At 53.9% G+C, this 16,708-nt stretch overlaps 4 protein-coding genes across 4 annotated transcripts; 2 read left to right on the forward strand and 2 right to left on the reverse strand.

The window, feature by feature from the left end:
* The first annotated feature begins 2,514 nt into the window (after positions 1–2,514).
* HD553DRAFT_317011 (uncharacterized protein) lies at positions 2,515–4,612 on the forward strand. The gene is made up of 3 exons (XM_046180703.1): positions 2,515–4,344; positions 4,470–4,486; positions 4,551–4,612. Exon 1 carries the CDS (start codon positions 2,804–2,806, stop codon positions 4,166–4,168), a length of 1,365 nt encoding a protein of 454 aa, XP_046034073.1. The 5' UTR covers positions 2,515–2,803; the 3' UTR covers positions 4,169–4,344; positions 4,470–4,486; positions 4,551–4,612.
* Positions 4,523–7,892, reverse strand: HD553DRAFT_336846 (uncharacterized protein). Its single transcript, XM_046182251.1, has 5 exons — positions 7,653–7,892; positions 7,346–7,585; positions 5,443–7,274; positions 5,006–5,374; positions 4,523–4,937 (listed from the first exon to the last, which is right to left on the reverse strand). The coding sequence occupies exons 1-5, from the start codon at positions 7,685–7,687 to the stop codon at positions 4,672–4,674; spliced, it is 2,742 nt and encodes a 913-aa protein (XP_046034074.1). The 5' UTR covers positions 7,688–7,892; the 3' UTR covers positions 4,523–4,671.
* Positions 7,893–8,606: 714 nt separating this feature from the next.
* HD553DRAFT_317013 (putative cytoplasm protein) lies at positions 8,607–10,685 on the reverse strand. The gene is made up of 9 exons (XM_046180704.1): positions 10,563–10,685; positions 10,377–10,472; positions 10,102–10,276; positions 9,839–10,020; positions 9,707–9,759; positions 9,618–9,627; positions 9,409–9,537; positions 9,144–9,338; positions 8,607–9,053 (listed from the first exon to the last, which is right to left on the reverse strand). The coding sequence occupies exons 1-9, from the start codon at positions 10,590–10,592 to the stop codon at positions 8,724–8,726; spliced, it is 1,200 nt and encodes a 399-aa protein (XP_046034075.1). The 5' UTR covers positions 10,593–10,685; the 3' UTR covers positions 8,607–8,723.
* Positions 10,686–10,896: 211 nt separating this feature from the next.
* HD553DRAFT_317014 (JAB1/Mov34/MPN/PAD-1 ubiquitin protease-domain-containing protein) lies at positions 10,897–13,157 on the forward strand. The gene is made up of 9 exons (XM_046180705.1): positions 10,897–11,216; positions 11,289–11,371; positions 11,433–11,484; positions 11,557–11,777; positions 11,848–11,938; positions 12,018–12,083; positions 12,163–12,360; positions 12,437–12,747; positions 12,835–13,157. Exons 1-9 carry the CDS (start codon positions 11,172–11,174, stop codon positions 12,971–12,973), a joined length of 1,206 nt encoding a protein of 401 aa, XP_046034076.1. The 5' UTR covers positions 10,897–11,171; the 3' UTR covers positions 12,974–13,157.
* Positions 13,158–16,708: the final 3,551 nt, after the last annotated feature.

The following is a 16,708-nucleotide window of genomic DNA, read 5'->3' on the forward strand; positions in this document are numbered from 1 at the left end:
TTGTCATCTTTGATCTGGTTCCTGATGCCGTCCTCAAGTTGTTTGAGCGAGCAATGAGACAGGATGTAATGAATGCCGATGGCGCCAGCCTCTGACGCGTGACCTCTTGCCAAATCCGTCGACATTCAATTACTGCAATGTCGATTCACGCCCAACCCATTTGCAAATCAAGCAGTTGACCCATACTGGCACGCACGGTGACCCAACATGATTGGGCAGGATTGTGATCACGACCCCTTCTAAGGCTTCGGGACATCGGCCGGAGTCTTTCTCGGTACCCACCGGATGAGCAAGCAAGTGGCGTCTTTTCGCGCGTTCTCTGCGTTTCAGGTTGCAAGCCGCCGCGTGGTTTCACGCGTCGGAAAAGGCCGGCGATGAGTGCCCGAAAGGATTGATTGGGCCATCGGCGATGATCCCTGATGAGCGAAAATGATTGATGAGGGTTCGATGTTATGGTCGCTGACGTGGACAACGCAGGCGAGAATCAGGATCAAGTTTTCGAGGATCGAGTCGAGCTGTTGCATCCGACCCGCGAATGCCAAGTCGAGTTGAACGAGGTTCCACTCGTTTTCATTCCAATTCGAGACAGAAGCGTCTCATACGCTCATACAGGAACAAGCACAAACACGGCACAGCGTATCCGGGAGTCGCACTTGGTCTCGGATCACTTTTCGTTCTTTCTCGGTTGGAAGCTCGCGAAGCTTGGGGGAAGATTTTGGTGATCAGCCGACCTCGCAAACACGAGGCAGCGGCGAAGCTCGTCGTTCATATTCGGTGTCGACGATCTTCACACGAAGGACCTGGCTCCAGTGACATGTATCGATCTCATCTCACGGGGACGGTCTATCACTGTATCACGATCGATACCAGCTCCTCGACCTCCAGCACGGACACCATGTCCAACGCGCTCAGTCGACCTCTGAGTCCCATCATCGAATCCCCGCCGACGACCCCACAAAAACAACCACCTCCCCATCAAGTCGCTACGGATACCACGAGCAACACGACCTCCTCGAATCCAGGTTCAGGATTCCACTCTCTCAGCCCTCAACCATCTTCGCTGAGGAATCCGAAATCGGTCACCTGGGGCGATCTAGTCGCTTACCGTACGATTGACCCGAGAGCAGGTGACGAAGCGGGTAACATGGAAGTGGATGGCTCCGGATACCGGTCGCCTGATACCGAGGTAAGCTTTCTTTGTCGATTTGTCGATCTCATGCTCTGTATCCCAATTCCACTGCCCTGATCGAGGAGCTGATGTCGCGTTCACTCGTTGACTTTTGCGGTGATACACTTATAGGACGAAGCAGAAGTGACTCACCGATCGCAACCAAAGAGGTTCTCCGACCAGTCCTACCTATCCACGGGAACGACTTCTTCCCTCTTTTCCAACTCGTCTCAACTGCCTACCATGTACAGCACGACCAACACTGCACCCAGCCCCAACACCCGTGAAACCGTCAGCCCTAGGCTTACAAAGCCCATTACAATGAATGAAGGGGAAGATCTCCCACCACTCTCCGCCGAGCGAATACGAGCAGAAGCCTCGCAAGTTGCCGCTACCGATGCAATGGGCAAGGGGAAGAAGTTTAGACGAAGGAGTACGGGAAGCGGGTCAGGGCTGGGCATTGGGTTCTTGAGAAAGTATATGGGGAGGTTGCGAGCTGGATCTGGATCTGGAACGGGGTTGAAGATGAATGATTCGGCGAAGGGAGATGTCGAGCATGGCGGCGGAGAGGAAAAGTACAGGGAGGTGAAGACGATCTACACTGATAGCCATAGGTCCGCAAAGCCAGGGCTAGGAGCAGGAAACGGCGAAACGAAGGCAGGCGGATCGACCATGATCTCTTCCCCCGAGCAGCACTCTCGACATCAGCCAGCCGATATCGACAACGACCGCATCCTTACACGGACCGAGACGATACACGAGGAAGCTACATCTTCACCCAGATCCATCGTTCAGCCTGCTACACCGCCTTCATCTCTCTCTTCCGATCCTACCCGATCACCTACCCCAGCCCTTACATCGACATCGATTCCAACCAGGACCCCCAGCCCTAGGTTGGTCCATCAGCGGAGCTCTTCCATCTTCCTGGCCCCTACCTCCACCGAGATCGATTCCAATGCCAACACTCAGCCGATAATCACTACGCATACTACTGCTGGAATCACTACTGTTCGGCCGAACGGATTGTCGGGGACGTTTGTGGAAGGGGGAAAGGTCGTCCCCCCGATCTTAGAGACACAGGCAAGGATCTCGGGCACGTTCGGGCCTATCAAGTTTGATCCGCCGGCATTGGGAGCAGTATTGATGCAGCCTAGCCTGGATGTAGACGTTGCAGATGCTGAAGAGATAGAGAAATCGGTCCAAGCCCCGGAGAAGGGGGATGTCGCACACGCTACCCCGCAAGTCAACGATACGCTTGCGTTCGTGCCGGAAGGAAAGATCAACGAGAAGTCTCAGACCGAGACCATCAGAACTTTGGACCAACACCAACATCAACATCCTTTCCCCAGCCTCATTCCAGCAACGACCTTCAGAGACCACCTCGGTCCGGCCCTCCCGATCAGTAACGAAAAGCCTATCATCAATGGAATCTTGACCACTCGCACGAGGGGGACTTATGTCCCGAGGAGCAATGCCGGTGCCGATCCTAGTACTGATGATGGTACTAGTACGGGTACCGGTACCGGGAATGGGAATGGGGTCAGAGCAAAGGAAGAAAAGTCACCGAATTCTCAGGCCAAGGAACTCGGATGGGCCCGAGTACCCCGGGGTAGATCGTCACTCGGTGGACCAGGAATGATGGGAAGGAGGACGCTGTCCATGCCGAACGTGCCTACGATCCAAGAGTCCGAGGCCCATCCTGGGTCTGAGCAGGTCGAGGAGTCGAGTGGACTTGGTGCGGAACAAGTCCAAGGGGACGTATGGAAGAAGAGGGACAGGCATGAGGTTGTTAGGATGATCAAGGCCGAGTTGACATACGAGGCGGAAGATCCGATCGACCCGGGACGGAAGGAAGAAGACGAGCAGCAAGTTTCCCCGGTATTAAAGGCTCCTCTGGGGACTACTGTGGCAGAGCAGGAGCAGGCTGAAGTGCCTCCCCGCCCGCAGACGGCTTGGGACGAGTGGAGGCGTCCGGACAAAATGGACAAGCAGGTGGAGCATCAGCCCAAGAGCAACGTCGGAGAAGGCTCGAGAAGGAGGACGATGAGCATGGACAAGGATCTGCCGAGGTTGCCTATCGAGAGTATTCGGCAGGGCCTGGCTGGAGCGGAAGCTGACGTTACTTCAAAGGGAGGATGGAATCCCACGACTGGCTGGAGCAAAGACACGAGTAAAGGAGGACCTTTCTGGGATCATCGACGAAGGGCTACTGGGACTCAATCGGTCAATGGCGATCGCGCTGGTACCCCTCAGAACCGATTTGCCTTTCCCTCGGGCCGGCCTGCCGCTAGAGCGCATTCGCCTTTGCTTTCTCGCCAGGCCGACTACCCGCCCATCCAGCAAACCCTTATGCCGACGATCCGACCGGGAACACCTATGCCAGTCCCTGAATCTTCGATGCCATTGCTTTTAGCATCCGCGCTACTATCTCAACAAGCCTCGCAGATCCTCATTGAGCTGAGCTCTATTCCGAACGCTGCGCCTGGCTCTACCGGCGGGGATGGGGATGATCAAGTCGATCATCTGGACGCATTCAAGAAGAGAATGAGGAATCTAGCGACAGAGGGTAACGAAGTGGGCAAGGGACTCATGGACTGCGTCATCGGCAGTCACGCTGGTTCTACCGACCAGGATATCGCTGGAGACGCTTTGAAACGCGCGCGATTCGATCTGAGCGGGATCAACCAAGAATCATTGGAGAGGAGATCGAGAAGGATTTCCCTTCCCACGAGTACGCACAGCACCATCCCCGTTCCTTCGGTGTACGAAGCGGGTCGACCGATGACCCCTCAATACGAGTACGGTCGGTACGACGAAGGCGGGCGGGAGGATATTTGGCAGATGCAAGCGATGCTCGATCAGGCGCAAGAGACGATCCGGGGGTTGCAGGCCAATCTGAACATGCTACGACCAGATCTCGGTGACGATGGGCACTTCGGAAGAGAGCAACAACGAAGGGAGCGAAGGAGGACGTTCTGGGGTGGAAGATGGAGGCGTTGAGTTTGGGAAGATGGATCGAAGTCGAGCGTTTTTCTTTTCCGTCAAGAAACTATAATCATGATCATAATTCTCAAGTCAATCTGTGTCGAGCCCACTCAAATCATGATATTGAAAAATCAAGCTACATACCGGGAAAGGATGCAATCCCAACTGTCTGTGTCCCCTACACAATCAAGGTGCTTTTCATAGCTACGCGAGTCCCATATGATTTTGCCGAAACGAGGCCGATTTGCATGCGCCCTGCTGATTCTGCGGCTCATTCGCTGCCTTGCATTGGATCATTCTTGTAAGTATTCGCAAGGCAAACCCACTGGACTCGTGAGTTGCAGAAGACTAGGTTCTACGGAACCGCAAGAACGAAATCGCATTGATCGATATATAGAAACAAACGTCATAACAGGTCATCAAAGACGAAACACGGGCGCTATTATAAAAACCGATACATGGCCCAAGTTGATGCGCTCAAACATAGCCTCCTTCCCATTCCTCTCGCTCAACCATGCCTAGTACCGAGGAGCACCGGTCGAAGTGCCGTGGGTACCGTGAGTTCCGTGAGAACCGGTAGCACCGTGAACGGCGTCCGAGACCTGGCTGGTGATGGGCTTGCCGGTGTGAGCGGGATGCGACTTGCTGGAGTTGACGATCGAGAAGATAGGGCTCTTCCAGTCGTTGCTCTTGCCAATCGACTCGTCGATGGTGGCGGCTCGCTTAGTGTAAGACTGCTCGGTCCTCTTCGAGTCGACGTCCTTGACGATCGAGTCGTGGGGGTCTGTCGAATCATGGTGACGAATTAGCATGATGCGAGCAAATGGAAGCCTCAGTCGCTCCAAAACTCACCAGTGACAAGCTTGAAGGTACCAGTCTTCTCGTCGGCCTTCTCCTTGTTGTGCTTGGCGGTATCCTTCTTTCGGCTGTACAAGTTCTTGAGCTCGTCTCGTCGAGTGGTCTCGTCGGACCTCTTGGCCTCGTTCATTCGGTTTCGGACCTCGGTGACCTGGTCGTCAACGTGCTCGAGAGCGGTTCGGAGAGCACCGTGGATACCGGCCTCGACGGCCTTTCGGATGGTCGAGGTGGCGATGGCCTTGACGAACTTGTACAGCAAGTCGTGGTGCGAGTCTCGGATGGCGAACTTCAAGGTGTCAATGTCGACGTCGATGTCCTTGACCGAGAAGGTGCTGTCACGCTTGTTGTTGGTCTCGAGGGTAACTGTAGAGGCGAGAGAGGACTGTCAGTCAAGGCTTCACTGGCAATGTTCAACACGCGCTCCGACTCACCCTTGACGGAGATACCCTTTCCTCCGATCAAGACATCAGCGACACCCGAGTCCTTGATCTTGGGCCAACCAGACTTCCTTCGGAACTGGAAGATGACGTCTCGGAGATCGGCCTGGATCTGGCTAAAGCCGAGGGTGATGATGTGGTGCTGCTGGTCGGGGATCGACTCGTAAGGCGAGAACTTGAAGTGGTTGTTCGAGGCAATCTCGACAACGTTGGGGGCCAAGTTGGCTCCCTGCAAGACGAGGTTCTCGATGACAAGGTCGATCTTGTCGTCAGAGTACTCGGCCCTGGGGATGGGAATGTATCCAATGTTCCTGATGATCGAGGGGAGGATGACCCTTCGGATGTCGTTCAGGAGCTTGGGCTTGTAAGCCAAGTTACCCTCGGCGTCGAACAACAAGTCCTTGGTCAACCTCTTCCAGTCCTCTCCGAATCGCTGGTTCAAGGGGTCATCGCCCATGGCCATGAAGAAGTTGGAAATCTCGTCGCCGAGGTTCTTGAAGTGGGGCTTGTACTTGTGGTCAAAGTACTCCTTTCCATCATCTCGAAGCCTCTCGCCCTCTCGGGTCGAGTCGTCATCGAGGATGTAACCGGGCTCGAGCAAGGTCTTGTGAATGTACTCGTTGGCTCGGTGGTACCAGTTTCGGAGACCCTCGTCCTCTCGAGCGTCGGTGTACATCTGGTCGATGGCATCCCACAGAGGTTGCATGGATCGACCATTGGCGAACCTCTCGAGGAGAGCCCTAAACTCGAGCGAGGCCTGGTTGTACTGAGGGTCGTCGGCGACCTTGGCGGCAGAGTCGACGCCGTGGCTCTGGACGTGCTTGGCGTGGCCCTTGTAGTTTTCGGCCTTGTCGAGGAAGAAGCTCATGGCCTCCTGGTAGTCCTTGTGCTCCTGGCAATCGACGACGACCTTCTTCAATCGGTAGATGAACTGCTCCCTTCGCTCCTCTGGGAAGGCGTCCTCGATAATGTTTCGAGTCTCGTCGATTCCGCGGGAAGCCTTCTCTCGGTGCTTGTCGGGGATGGCATTGAGAGCCTTGTCCTTGGCCTGCTGAGCGTTCTGCGGGGTGTCGTGCTCGCCCGACCTGGCGTTGGCCTCCTGTCGTCCCTGCTCCTTCTTCTCGTGAGCCTCGTGCTTGGCCTCATCCTTCTTGGCTCGGGCAGTGTCGATGGGGTGACCCGAAGTTCGGATGTCCTCCATGTGCGACTTGGCCTGCTCCTTCAGGCCGCCGGTGCCACCGGTTCGGTTCTCGGCCTCGCCACGAGCCTGCTCCTTCTTCTCATAAGCCTCGTTCTTGGCCTGGTCCTTCTTCTCACGAGCCTCTTGAGCGGCCTCGCCGGCTGATCGCTCCTTGCCATCGGTACCGACGACCTTGGCATCACGAGGGTCGTCCTTGGGGTTAGCCCTGAATTCGGAACCGTTGGGTCCCTTGATCTGGAGCTCAGGGGTCTCGTTCTTGCCGACCCTTCGACCGTCGGGTCCGATCCACTCGCCAGAAGGAGCGGGCTTGTCGATCTGGTCGAGCTGTGACTGATCGGGCCTGGCCTTGTCGGCGGCCTTGGAAGCGGTGGTGGCAAAGATGTCACGGGCGACGAAACCAAAGTCGTGCAAGAGTTTTCGGGCCTCGGAATTGGTGGCGAAGAGGGTGATCAGGGTTCGGAGGTGGGCAGCGGCCTGGTTGGCGTCGGCCTTGTACTCCGACTTGGAAGCGGGCATGAGCTCCGACTTGGACTTGGCACCTCGGGTAGGGTCTCCCTTGCGGGTCGACCAGACGAAATTCTGGAAGAGCTCTCCGTGGTTCTTCTCGTTGATCATCATTCGAGCGCTGCAGGTACGAGGACGAGTCAGGATCAGATGGCTGTCGACGAAGACTAACAAATCGCGCCAGACACTCACGTCTCCAAGATGTCACGGACGTCCTCGACCAAAAGCTTTCCATCTGGCGACAGCTTGGACAGGTCAACAGGCGACATTCGGATGGCGTATTCTAGAGCCTCGTTGATCTGGTTGTTGTCGGGCATTCGTCCATCTCGCATGGCCTGGATGACACCGTAGAGCTTGAGCTTTCGGGCGACATCAGCCTCCTGCTCCTTGGGGCTGTTGGCAGAGGTGACACCGAGCGACGAGGGGTTGTTGCTACGAAAGACGAGGCATGTCAAGTAAGCAACCAAGAGTTAGAGCAGTCGGGGCAGACAGTGCTCACGAGATCTCGCTCTTGGTCTGGGGTACGTGAGACATGATGGATGAGTTGGTGGTTGGTGATCGGGGTGAAAAAAGGGGGAGACTATTTGTCTATTGTTTGTTTACGTGTCACTGGCTCCTTTATTAAGATTAAGAGGGAGGACAAGGAGTTGTGTTTGTATTCGTGTGTGTTTGTTTGGTTGGGGGAGAAGGGAGATCGGAAAGATGATGTGGATGGTGACGGGGGATTTGTTGATCGATCGGGGGTCTGGACTATATACCTACTCAGCTACCGACCACCAAAGACGACGACGACCCGCCCCTTTTCGCGCTCTGAATAGAGATCCGGGTCATGCCATCACGTCACTACGTCATCGATTCCGCAAAGAGTTCGATCACGAACCGCAGGCGCAGGGCAGCAGGCACCGCGAGCGAGCGAAGAGCTGATGATGACGACGTGACGTCACCGGATAGCGCACGCGCGCACGGCACACAGCGCACAGCAGCAGAGACCGAGGGGGCACTGCGATTCCGACAACAATTGATTGCGCGCGACTCATCATACTTCCGCTTCCATCCATCCTGGGCCGAAGCGGGAAGATGGCTGGGAGAGCTCGGTGATGATGCGCCGTGACAACCCAGGCGGGCGGGAGCATATCGTCTCTTCGCAGCCTCGTAGTCTGAATATGTCTCCGGAGATCCAAGTTTCATGTTTGTCGAATGACAGATTGAATTCTGACCACTACAGTCAGGACGATCCAGCTTGAATGGCGCACGTCGCCCGACTCGATCCTCTGTTTTGAAATCAAGCTCCGTGATACCGACTTCAGCAGGTTCAGATCGCCTTGGACAAAGATGTAAAGATCATGCTGGACTACCACCGACACCAGCGGATGAGCCAGACAGGATGAAGGATCGTGACAAGCCTCGTGACACAACCCTGACAGTTCTGCCCAAAATCGACACACAAAGCAGTTGGCATAAGAAAGCGTATTCCATATTGATGTCACAGGCGTGTTACAATCCGTCCCCTTCTCGACTGGGCTTGGAGAGGCCTAGAACCGTCAATCGTTGACAGACAAAGACCTCGATCTCACGTAGCCAGGCGGACCTGTTCCATCTTGTCCACCGCCCCTTTCACCTCCTGATCACTCAGCCCCGCCTTTTTGCCTTCGGAACCTGCCACCCCATTCCCAGCTGCAGCCTCCCCATCGCCCGAACTCCCGCCGTTCTCACCCTGACCCTGCTCGTCCTCGCCATCGTTCTCTTGCCGGCCATCTTCGTTGTCATCATCATCCTCATCCTCGCCATCGTCGGCTCCTTCTCGGTAACCTTGCTCGTCGCCCGCCACAGACTCTGCTCGGCCATCTCGGTCCCGATCGGCCAGGTATCGCTGGATATCCCAATCCTCATCCTCGCCCTCCTATGGTTCAAGTATACGTAGTCGTAGTAAAACCGTCAGCCTCGAAGATTCCATCAATTTGACATATCGGCGCCTGAAGCCGAAACCCACCTCTTCATCCTGGACCCCACCAAACTCGAACATGTGTCGTCCACTCATTCCGTTGATGCGTCCCGCAGCTCGTTGGGTGGCCTTGGCCTTCTGAGCGGCATCGGCCTCGGCAGCCTTCTTGTCGGCGCGCTGCTTCAACCAGATTGCAAAGGTCTCGGGCGTCACCGGGGTGAACGGTCCCTTCAGCTTGTGTCGCTGCGAGAGAGGTTGGTGAATTGTCAAAATCAAGGTTCGCTCTCTGTTTCGAAGGGCGTGCGGAACTCACCTCGGTCTCGACGAAATCTTCCAGCGAGATGACGTCCTTCTTGGCCAGCTCGTCCAATGCCTTCTTCTCCGATTTCAGGACGAAACCGGGTGGTAGAGCGTGACGGTACTTGCAGTCCACACCGTTAGGCTATAGTTATTGCGACATCCCGTCGTACGATTCAGTATGGCCAGGTCTAGATCCGCCCGACGTGATGTATCTGTACTCACGCAATCCCAGCTATGTCGGAAAGGCGAATGAGCGTGGTGAGCCAAAACTGATTCGACGCAACGGATAGCCCGACCCAAACGAAACTTACAACCAACCATACTTCTGATCCTCGATAGCTTGAATAAAGTACTTGCACACGATCTAGCCGCAAGAGCCCAAATCGAATGATTAGCATTCACCAAGAACACCAGTTGAGTCCGATGTCTAGATGTGGACTCACATCCGTCGTAGTTTTGGGGTTCCCAGTCTTGCTCGAGACGACCTTTCGCAGCTTTTCCTCGTCCCACTTGTCCATTGTATCGGTGGCCTTCTCGTCCTTCTTCTCACGAGTATCCGTGTAAACGTTGGCTTTGCTGACTTTACGTTCGACTTCCTTGTCGTGCGAGAACTTGCATCGGTTGCCTGGCGAGTCCAGAGTGCTCGTCGTTAGATACAGCTCGTTGCATCGATTACACTGCAGAACGACCTCGGAATTTGGCTCACCTTTCTCGCACACTCCGGCCTTGAAGAAGACACACATGATCGTCTTAGGATCCACACCGAACGGCACCTTGGGCTGGACGAGTGCCGTCTTGAACAGCTCGGCCTCGGCTTTCTTTTGAGCCAAGGCCATCTCCTTTTCCTTCTTCTTGGCTTCATTGGCCTTTTCTTTGGCGATCTAGTGATTTGAAATCGAATGCCCAACGACAAGTACGGGTTGTGAGCTACGCCACTGGAAAGGACGTGAGCATCGGATTGATTGGAGCTCGGACACCGACCTCTTCCTTGCTCTTTCCGCTGGTAGCCGTCTGCTTGGAAATCGTGTTCAAGTACTTTTGCGCCTTTCCTCCCTTCTTGTTCTTCATCCCAAAGGTCTAAAGAGGAGCATAGGCATACCACCAAGTCTGGCCGTCAGTAGCCTTCCCACGACTCGCGTGACGCAATGGTTCTCGGCTCGAGCTCACCTTGTCATCAGTCTTTGACTTAGGCGGCATATTGAGCTACTTTTTCCAGTTTGTTTGTAAGGTAATGTATCAAGGGGTGTCTATGGCTAGTATTGGGCTGAGTCCGCTGGATATAGGTCTAGCTATCACTCATCATTACGACCTGCACCTGGCCACCTACATCATCATCTTGGGTGCTGCTCCCCTTGAACTAGAAAACGGAAGCGCATCCGAGCGCGCTTTCAAGTGGCGAGGGAGTGGAGGGGAGGGGGTACAATGCCGTATCATGCCGTCACTTCTGTGGCGTTGGGAAGGTGGAGGTCATCCGGACCCGCTCATCTCCTGTACTCCTGCACTCCTGTAGGTCGTAGGTTGAGCTGCATGCTTGCGCACCACCATACATGCCATACATCCAAACAACTGTAACGTCTCAGCCTGACCGATAGCCGATTGGCCAACAGCGCAACGACTATAGTCAAGTCTCACGCTCGCTTTCTGTCTCGTCGCCCTTCGCCATCCCAGATCAGCGAACACCGGTCCTTTCGACACATTCGTCATCGCCCGAGATCAGCATTCGCAAAGGCCTAAAAACCACAAGATCGACTGAGGTTCACGACCGGGATTGCAAGGATGGAGGTTGCACAGAAGAGCTTTGAGATCGAGAACGATGTTCAGGTTGGTAGCTCCTGTGCTTCCGGTCATCAATAAGGGCTATCATGGCTGAATCCGATGTTGGCGGTACTTTAGACTCTATCAGCCGCGGACGAGCTCTACAAGTATGATCGAGCTGAACAGATGGATCTGCTGAACAAGGAGCCGTGGAAGAAGGAGTCAGTCAGTTGCGAACTCGTCAAGTCGGCAGAATGACTCACCCCCGTGCGCGGAATACAGCCCGGCGTATTTCAAGGAAGTCAAGATCTCGGCAGTTGCTCTCATCAAAATGGTAGAATTTCTACCCTCCCAGACATCCGTCCTTTCGCTGCTCAAACCATGAATCTTTATCGAAACTTTGCAGGTCATCCACGCCCGGTCCGGAGGTCAATACGAGATCATGGGCCTGATGATCGGCAAGATCAAGGATCGATCGTTCATCGTCATGGATTCCTTCGCCTTGCCCGTCCAGGGTACCGAAACCCGTGTCAACGCCGGAGACGCGGCGATGGAGTACATGGTCAATTTCAAGGACGGAAACGAGGAGATTGGGAAGAACGAGTTGGTGGTTGGATGGTATCACAGGTGATTGATCGAGTGAGACGCGACCAGGTCGAGAGTGAGCTGCTGATTATGATGCTCGGTATCGATAAAGTCATCCGGGGTATGGATGCTGGTTATCGGGAATCGATGTCAACACGCAGTCGACAAATCAGGCGTTCAATGATCCGTATCTGGCTGTCGTTGTGAGTAACAAGTAACCTTGATCTTGGCGGTTCTGGTGAGACCCCGTGAGCCTTGCTGACTCGGCTCGGGCTTGTTCAGATCGACCCGAACAGGACCGTTTCCGCAGGCAAAGTCGAGATCGGAGCGTTCAGGACTTACCCAGAGGTGAGGGCCACGTCTAGTGACTGTCTTCCGACTCGCTTCTAGTCGATATTGACAATACGCCTTATTCCTGTCTCGATAGGGTTACACCCCGCCCAATGCTGCCGCCAGCGACTACCAATCCATCCCTCTCGACAAGATCGAAGACTTCGGTGTCCACGCCAACTCGTATTATCAGCTCAAGGTGTCCATCTTCAAATCTAGCTTGGATACCAAGTTATTGGATCTGTTGTGGAACAAGTATTGGGTCAACACTCTGAGCCAGAGCCAGATCGTCACCGTGAGTTCTGGAGGATCTCCTCTATCGAGTATCACGCCAGAGATGAAGAAAGTACTGATCTGATGAATCTTCATAGTCCCGCGAGTACACGTTGGATCAGGTCAAGGATTTGAACGCCAAGTTGACCCGGATCGGAGGTTCGATCGGACAACCTCGAAACGACTTGTATTCTAGCGTGACCCACAAGCCGATCGAGAACAATGACAAGGCCCCGGTCAAGGGCAAGGTCAAGTCGGATGTTCAGGAAGCAGAGAGTTCCGCAGGAAGCGCGACGAGGAGCACTAAGGCGAAGGGGAAAGACGAGGAAGAACCGGTCGAAAGCGGGCCTGGAAAGGATATCAGGTGGGAAGTCAAGGAAACGCAGTTGAGCACGACGGCCAAGGACGGGTAAGTCGAGGTCGGACGCCCGGTCGCTTTCTCTGAGACGGAACTATGCAACTAGACATGCTGACATCAACTGTCCACCGGGCGTAGAGTGAGGATCACAGCGGAAGCTCAGCATGGGATAATCTCCCAAATCCTCAAGGATAGGCTGTTCAACGCTGGATCGGCCGTGACGGGGTCGAACGATCCGATCGTGCCCGAAAGGGTCGGACAGTCCGCTTCCGGTTGAGGCGGGACGTAGTGCTAGACGGATCCAGACGAGGGAGCATGAGTTGAGATCGGAATTTTGTTGTAACGCCTTACTTACGACCCACTATATCACGATAAGAGTATTTACGACGATTAGAATCTCATCCGAGCGGGTCCATCGGTGGCGCAATCGCGCTGAGTGATGGAAGTCTTACGACTGTAATCGCCACAACGCCAGTCAGGTGACTCCAGATACACTCCTCTATCTTGCTTCTCGATCAAATATTCACCGTACTGCCCCTCCTCAGGCTTGCCTGGCATGCATATATAGAACAACGGATACAGAAGCGCTTCGGCCCTCTTGAGCCTTGATTCTCGTTGTGTTCGATCACCAAGATCAACACGTTTCACTGCCCAGGACGTGGAGGGAAAACGCCTTGAGATAGGACAAGCGTCGGAACAGATCGAGGTTCCCGCCAGTTCCTTGACCAGTAGCCGGATCCTGTTTGATTCCAGAAAGTCAACCTGTTCCAGCTCGGGAGATGTAGTTTGAACCCAATCTGTCCGTTGTGCCTCCAGACATGTATTTCGCGTTGTACCGTTTCCCACCTCATAGAGCATAGATGATATGCAGTGGCGCCGCTTGCGATGGTCATGATTGACATCCATTTCAGCGGTGGCTCTTGCAACAGGCCAACAGGAGAATGCTCGATTGATACGGGGACGGGGACGGTTCATGTCAAACGTCATTTTAAGGTTCGAGGCGTTTTCCAGTGATGACGTAACCCGAAGTGCCGACGGCAGGGTTCGGCCCGCCGGCCGGACGAGAGGGAGAGCGAGAGCGAGAGGGTGACTGACTGTGGGCTTTTTGTGTTTGCCCAAAGAACTGATCGGGACGCGGTCGGAATCTTACGGGCGCGGTCGAAAGTGGGGCAGGGTGGAAATAACTGAGAAATATCACGTGAGAAATATTCCTGAGGAAGAATCACGTGAGCCAAACGGCCACCGACGCGACATCATCAACACACCTCACGCAACTATCGTGTAATAGTCTCTTAGCAATATTCCTGTCGAACAAATTCAATCATGGAGACTCTGTCGCGAGACCTTGCACGATTTCTTTCCTCAGATGATTATGATTCATCTGATGAAGAGGAGAAAGACTCTGAGATAGTCACCCATAGGCCCCCTCCTCCCGCCGAGCTATGCCCGTGGAAAACCTTAGAACGATGGGCTCGGGAAATCGACGCGACCGAAATATTGCGGAGGATTCAAAGCGTCGCTCTGCAACAAGGTTTCGCTGTCCGCAAGGAACAAGGCAAGCCCAACAACTTCTCAGTTGTTTGTACTCGCAGTGGAAAGCACAGGAACACACACGAGTACCTCAACGCGAGCGGTCGAATGCGAGGGAAAGGTGAAAACGGTTTCACCAAGAAGACGGGCTGCCTTTGGAAACTTTACGTCAGCAAAACTCCGACCGTCAACGATCTCTGGAAAATTTCCATCAGAAATCTTGAGCACAATCACGACATTGACACCTCCCCCTTTGCCTTCGCTCAGCACCGAAAATTAACGCCCAGAGAGAAAGCCTCGGCGCTGACAGCTCTGGGGAATAATGCGTCGCCGAGTGCTGTTCTGGAAACTCTCCACAGAACTGCAGCGGACGAAAACAGGCCTTGTTTTGTGTCACTGCAGGAAATTTACAATCTAAAAGCAGCCCAGAGAAAACTAGCGATGAGCGGTCGAACTCCTGCCGACGCGGTCGTGAGAGAAATGATCCGCAGGGGAATTCCCCACGCGGTCTTTCTGAACGACCTTGATGAACTGCAAGGGTTATTCTTCACCAACCCTCTCGCAATAATTCTCACGAAATATTACGGCTATGTCCTTCATATGGACGCGACCTACAAGACGAATAAATACGGCATGCCCCTACTACATATCGTAGGAAGTTCTCCGACGAATAAATCCTTTACGGTCGCTCTCTGCTTCATGACGACAGAGTCGGAGGAGGAATATTTCTGGGCGATGAATTGTTTGAAGGATTTCTGTGAGGATCTTCCCACCGAAATTGTCCTCACGGATCAATGTGCCGCCTTGAGGAATGCTATCAGTCGAGTGTTCCCTCGATGGCGACAGCAGTTATGTCGGTGGCACCTCGCTCAAAACCTCGTGAAGAATTTCAGGGCAAAAATGCCAAAGGAGATTTTCGAGGAGTTAAAGGCGTCGTACGATTTCCTGGTGTTGCGGCCCACGAAATCCTCCTATGACGAGGCCTATGAACAGCTCAGCCTCAAATATTTGGCGAAGAAAGAGACCAAGCTCTGTTGGCTGTACGTACAGGAACAGATGCAGCAAGGGGAATTTTTCTTAGCCCACGCGTTATCCCGGACGCGAAATTTCGGGGAGACAGCCACCTCGCGCATTGAATCCTTTCATCGAGCGCTGAAGAACACTGTCAAAGGTGCGCAGGCGGATCTTTTCTCCGCAGTAAATGCTGCGACCAAACACATGCGGGCGACACATCGCGTGTTGTTCAAACAACATTCAATCGATTCTATCAAAATCGAGAACGATTTCCCCCTGTCGATGGTTGAAGTGAGTTCATAATACCCTGGTCTGTAGCAGTCGGAATGTTTACTGAGCTATATTTCTGTTGGAATTTAGCTGAGGGGGCGTATTGCCCTACGAGCCCAGTGGAAAATATTCGAGGGAGCATATCGTCTATGGCAAAGCGCTGACTTTCGACGTCAACCTCTGCCTGCTTGCAAGGGAAGCATGCGAGCGACTATGGGGCTTGTTTGCCAGCATGATTTCGAGAGGACTTTATCTCCCGGAGAGATTCGACCATTGATCGACCCTGGAGAAATCCACGCGTTTTGGCACCTCAAACAACAACGTCAGTTGCAAGACGAGGCAAAAATCCTGGCGCTAAAATTCGTGATCAAGGATGTCACGGAGGGAACCTTCTATACCCACTATGTGGAAGATCCCCTGGTCGAAATTGCTGTCACAGCAATGGCCAACACATCTCTCGTGCCCGTGAATGAATATCTCGGGCAAGATGCTCAGGAAATTCTCCGAGAGATGTCTCCCGACGCTGTGATTATTCAGGAGCCTGTCCACCGCCCGCATTATAACAGACGACATGCCAAGAAGAGGAAGAGAACTCATACCGATATCCGCAGAGGACTAGCTCCAGGGGAAGAAATCGTCAGAAGTTCCGCGACATCAGGTCGCTGGCATACTGGCGCGGAGCTGGCAACTCAACGCGCGTTGGCTAAGGAAAAAGCCGAGAGGAAAAAGGCGACCGAACCCAGACACTGCAAACATTGTGGCGACACTGGTCATGACAGGAGAACTTGTGAATTGTTGAAGACTTCACAAGCTGCCGACAGAATCAAAGCTACACAAGCTCGTGTGGCCACGCCTCCCGTGAGCAATATTCCTGCGGCGACTGTCTTCAGGAATGTTCCGCGTGAAATGTTTCCGCAACCACTCTTCCACGCGTCATCTCAACCGCAACAAATGCTTGGAGTTTCACCTTACTTTGGGCAATCGGTCGCTCAGTTTCCTCAGCAATTTCCCCATCAACCGCAAGCTGGACCATCTACCGCTCCTATCGCACCTTCCTCGCAGTCTCGGGGGTATTATTACTAGAACAATGGCGTCAAAGGACCCCTCGCGTAGGCGAGTAAAGGTTCTTTACGTGCTGCGAAATTCCTATTGTTATTCTGCTCTCGTGACTATTCTATCGCTGATCCTTCTCGCTTAA

Source organism: Filobasidium floriforme (genome assembly GCF_021052385.1).
Source record: "Filobasidium floriforme strain CBS 6241 chromosome Unknown HD553scaffold_21, whole genome shotgun sequence".
NCBI lineage: Eukaryota > Fungi > Basidiomycota > Tremellomycetes > Filobasidiales > Filobasidiaceae > Filobasidium > Filobasidium floriforme.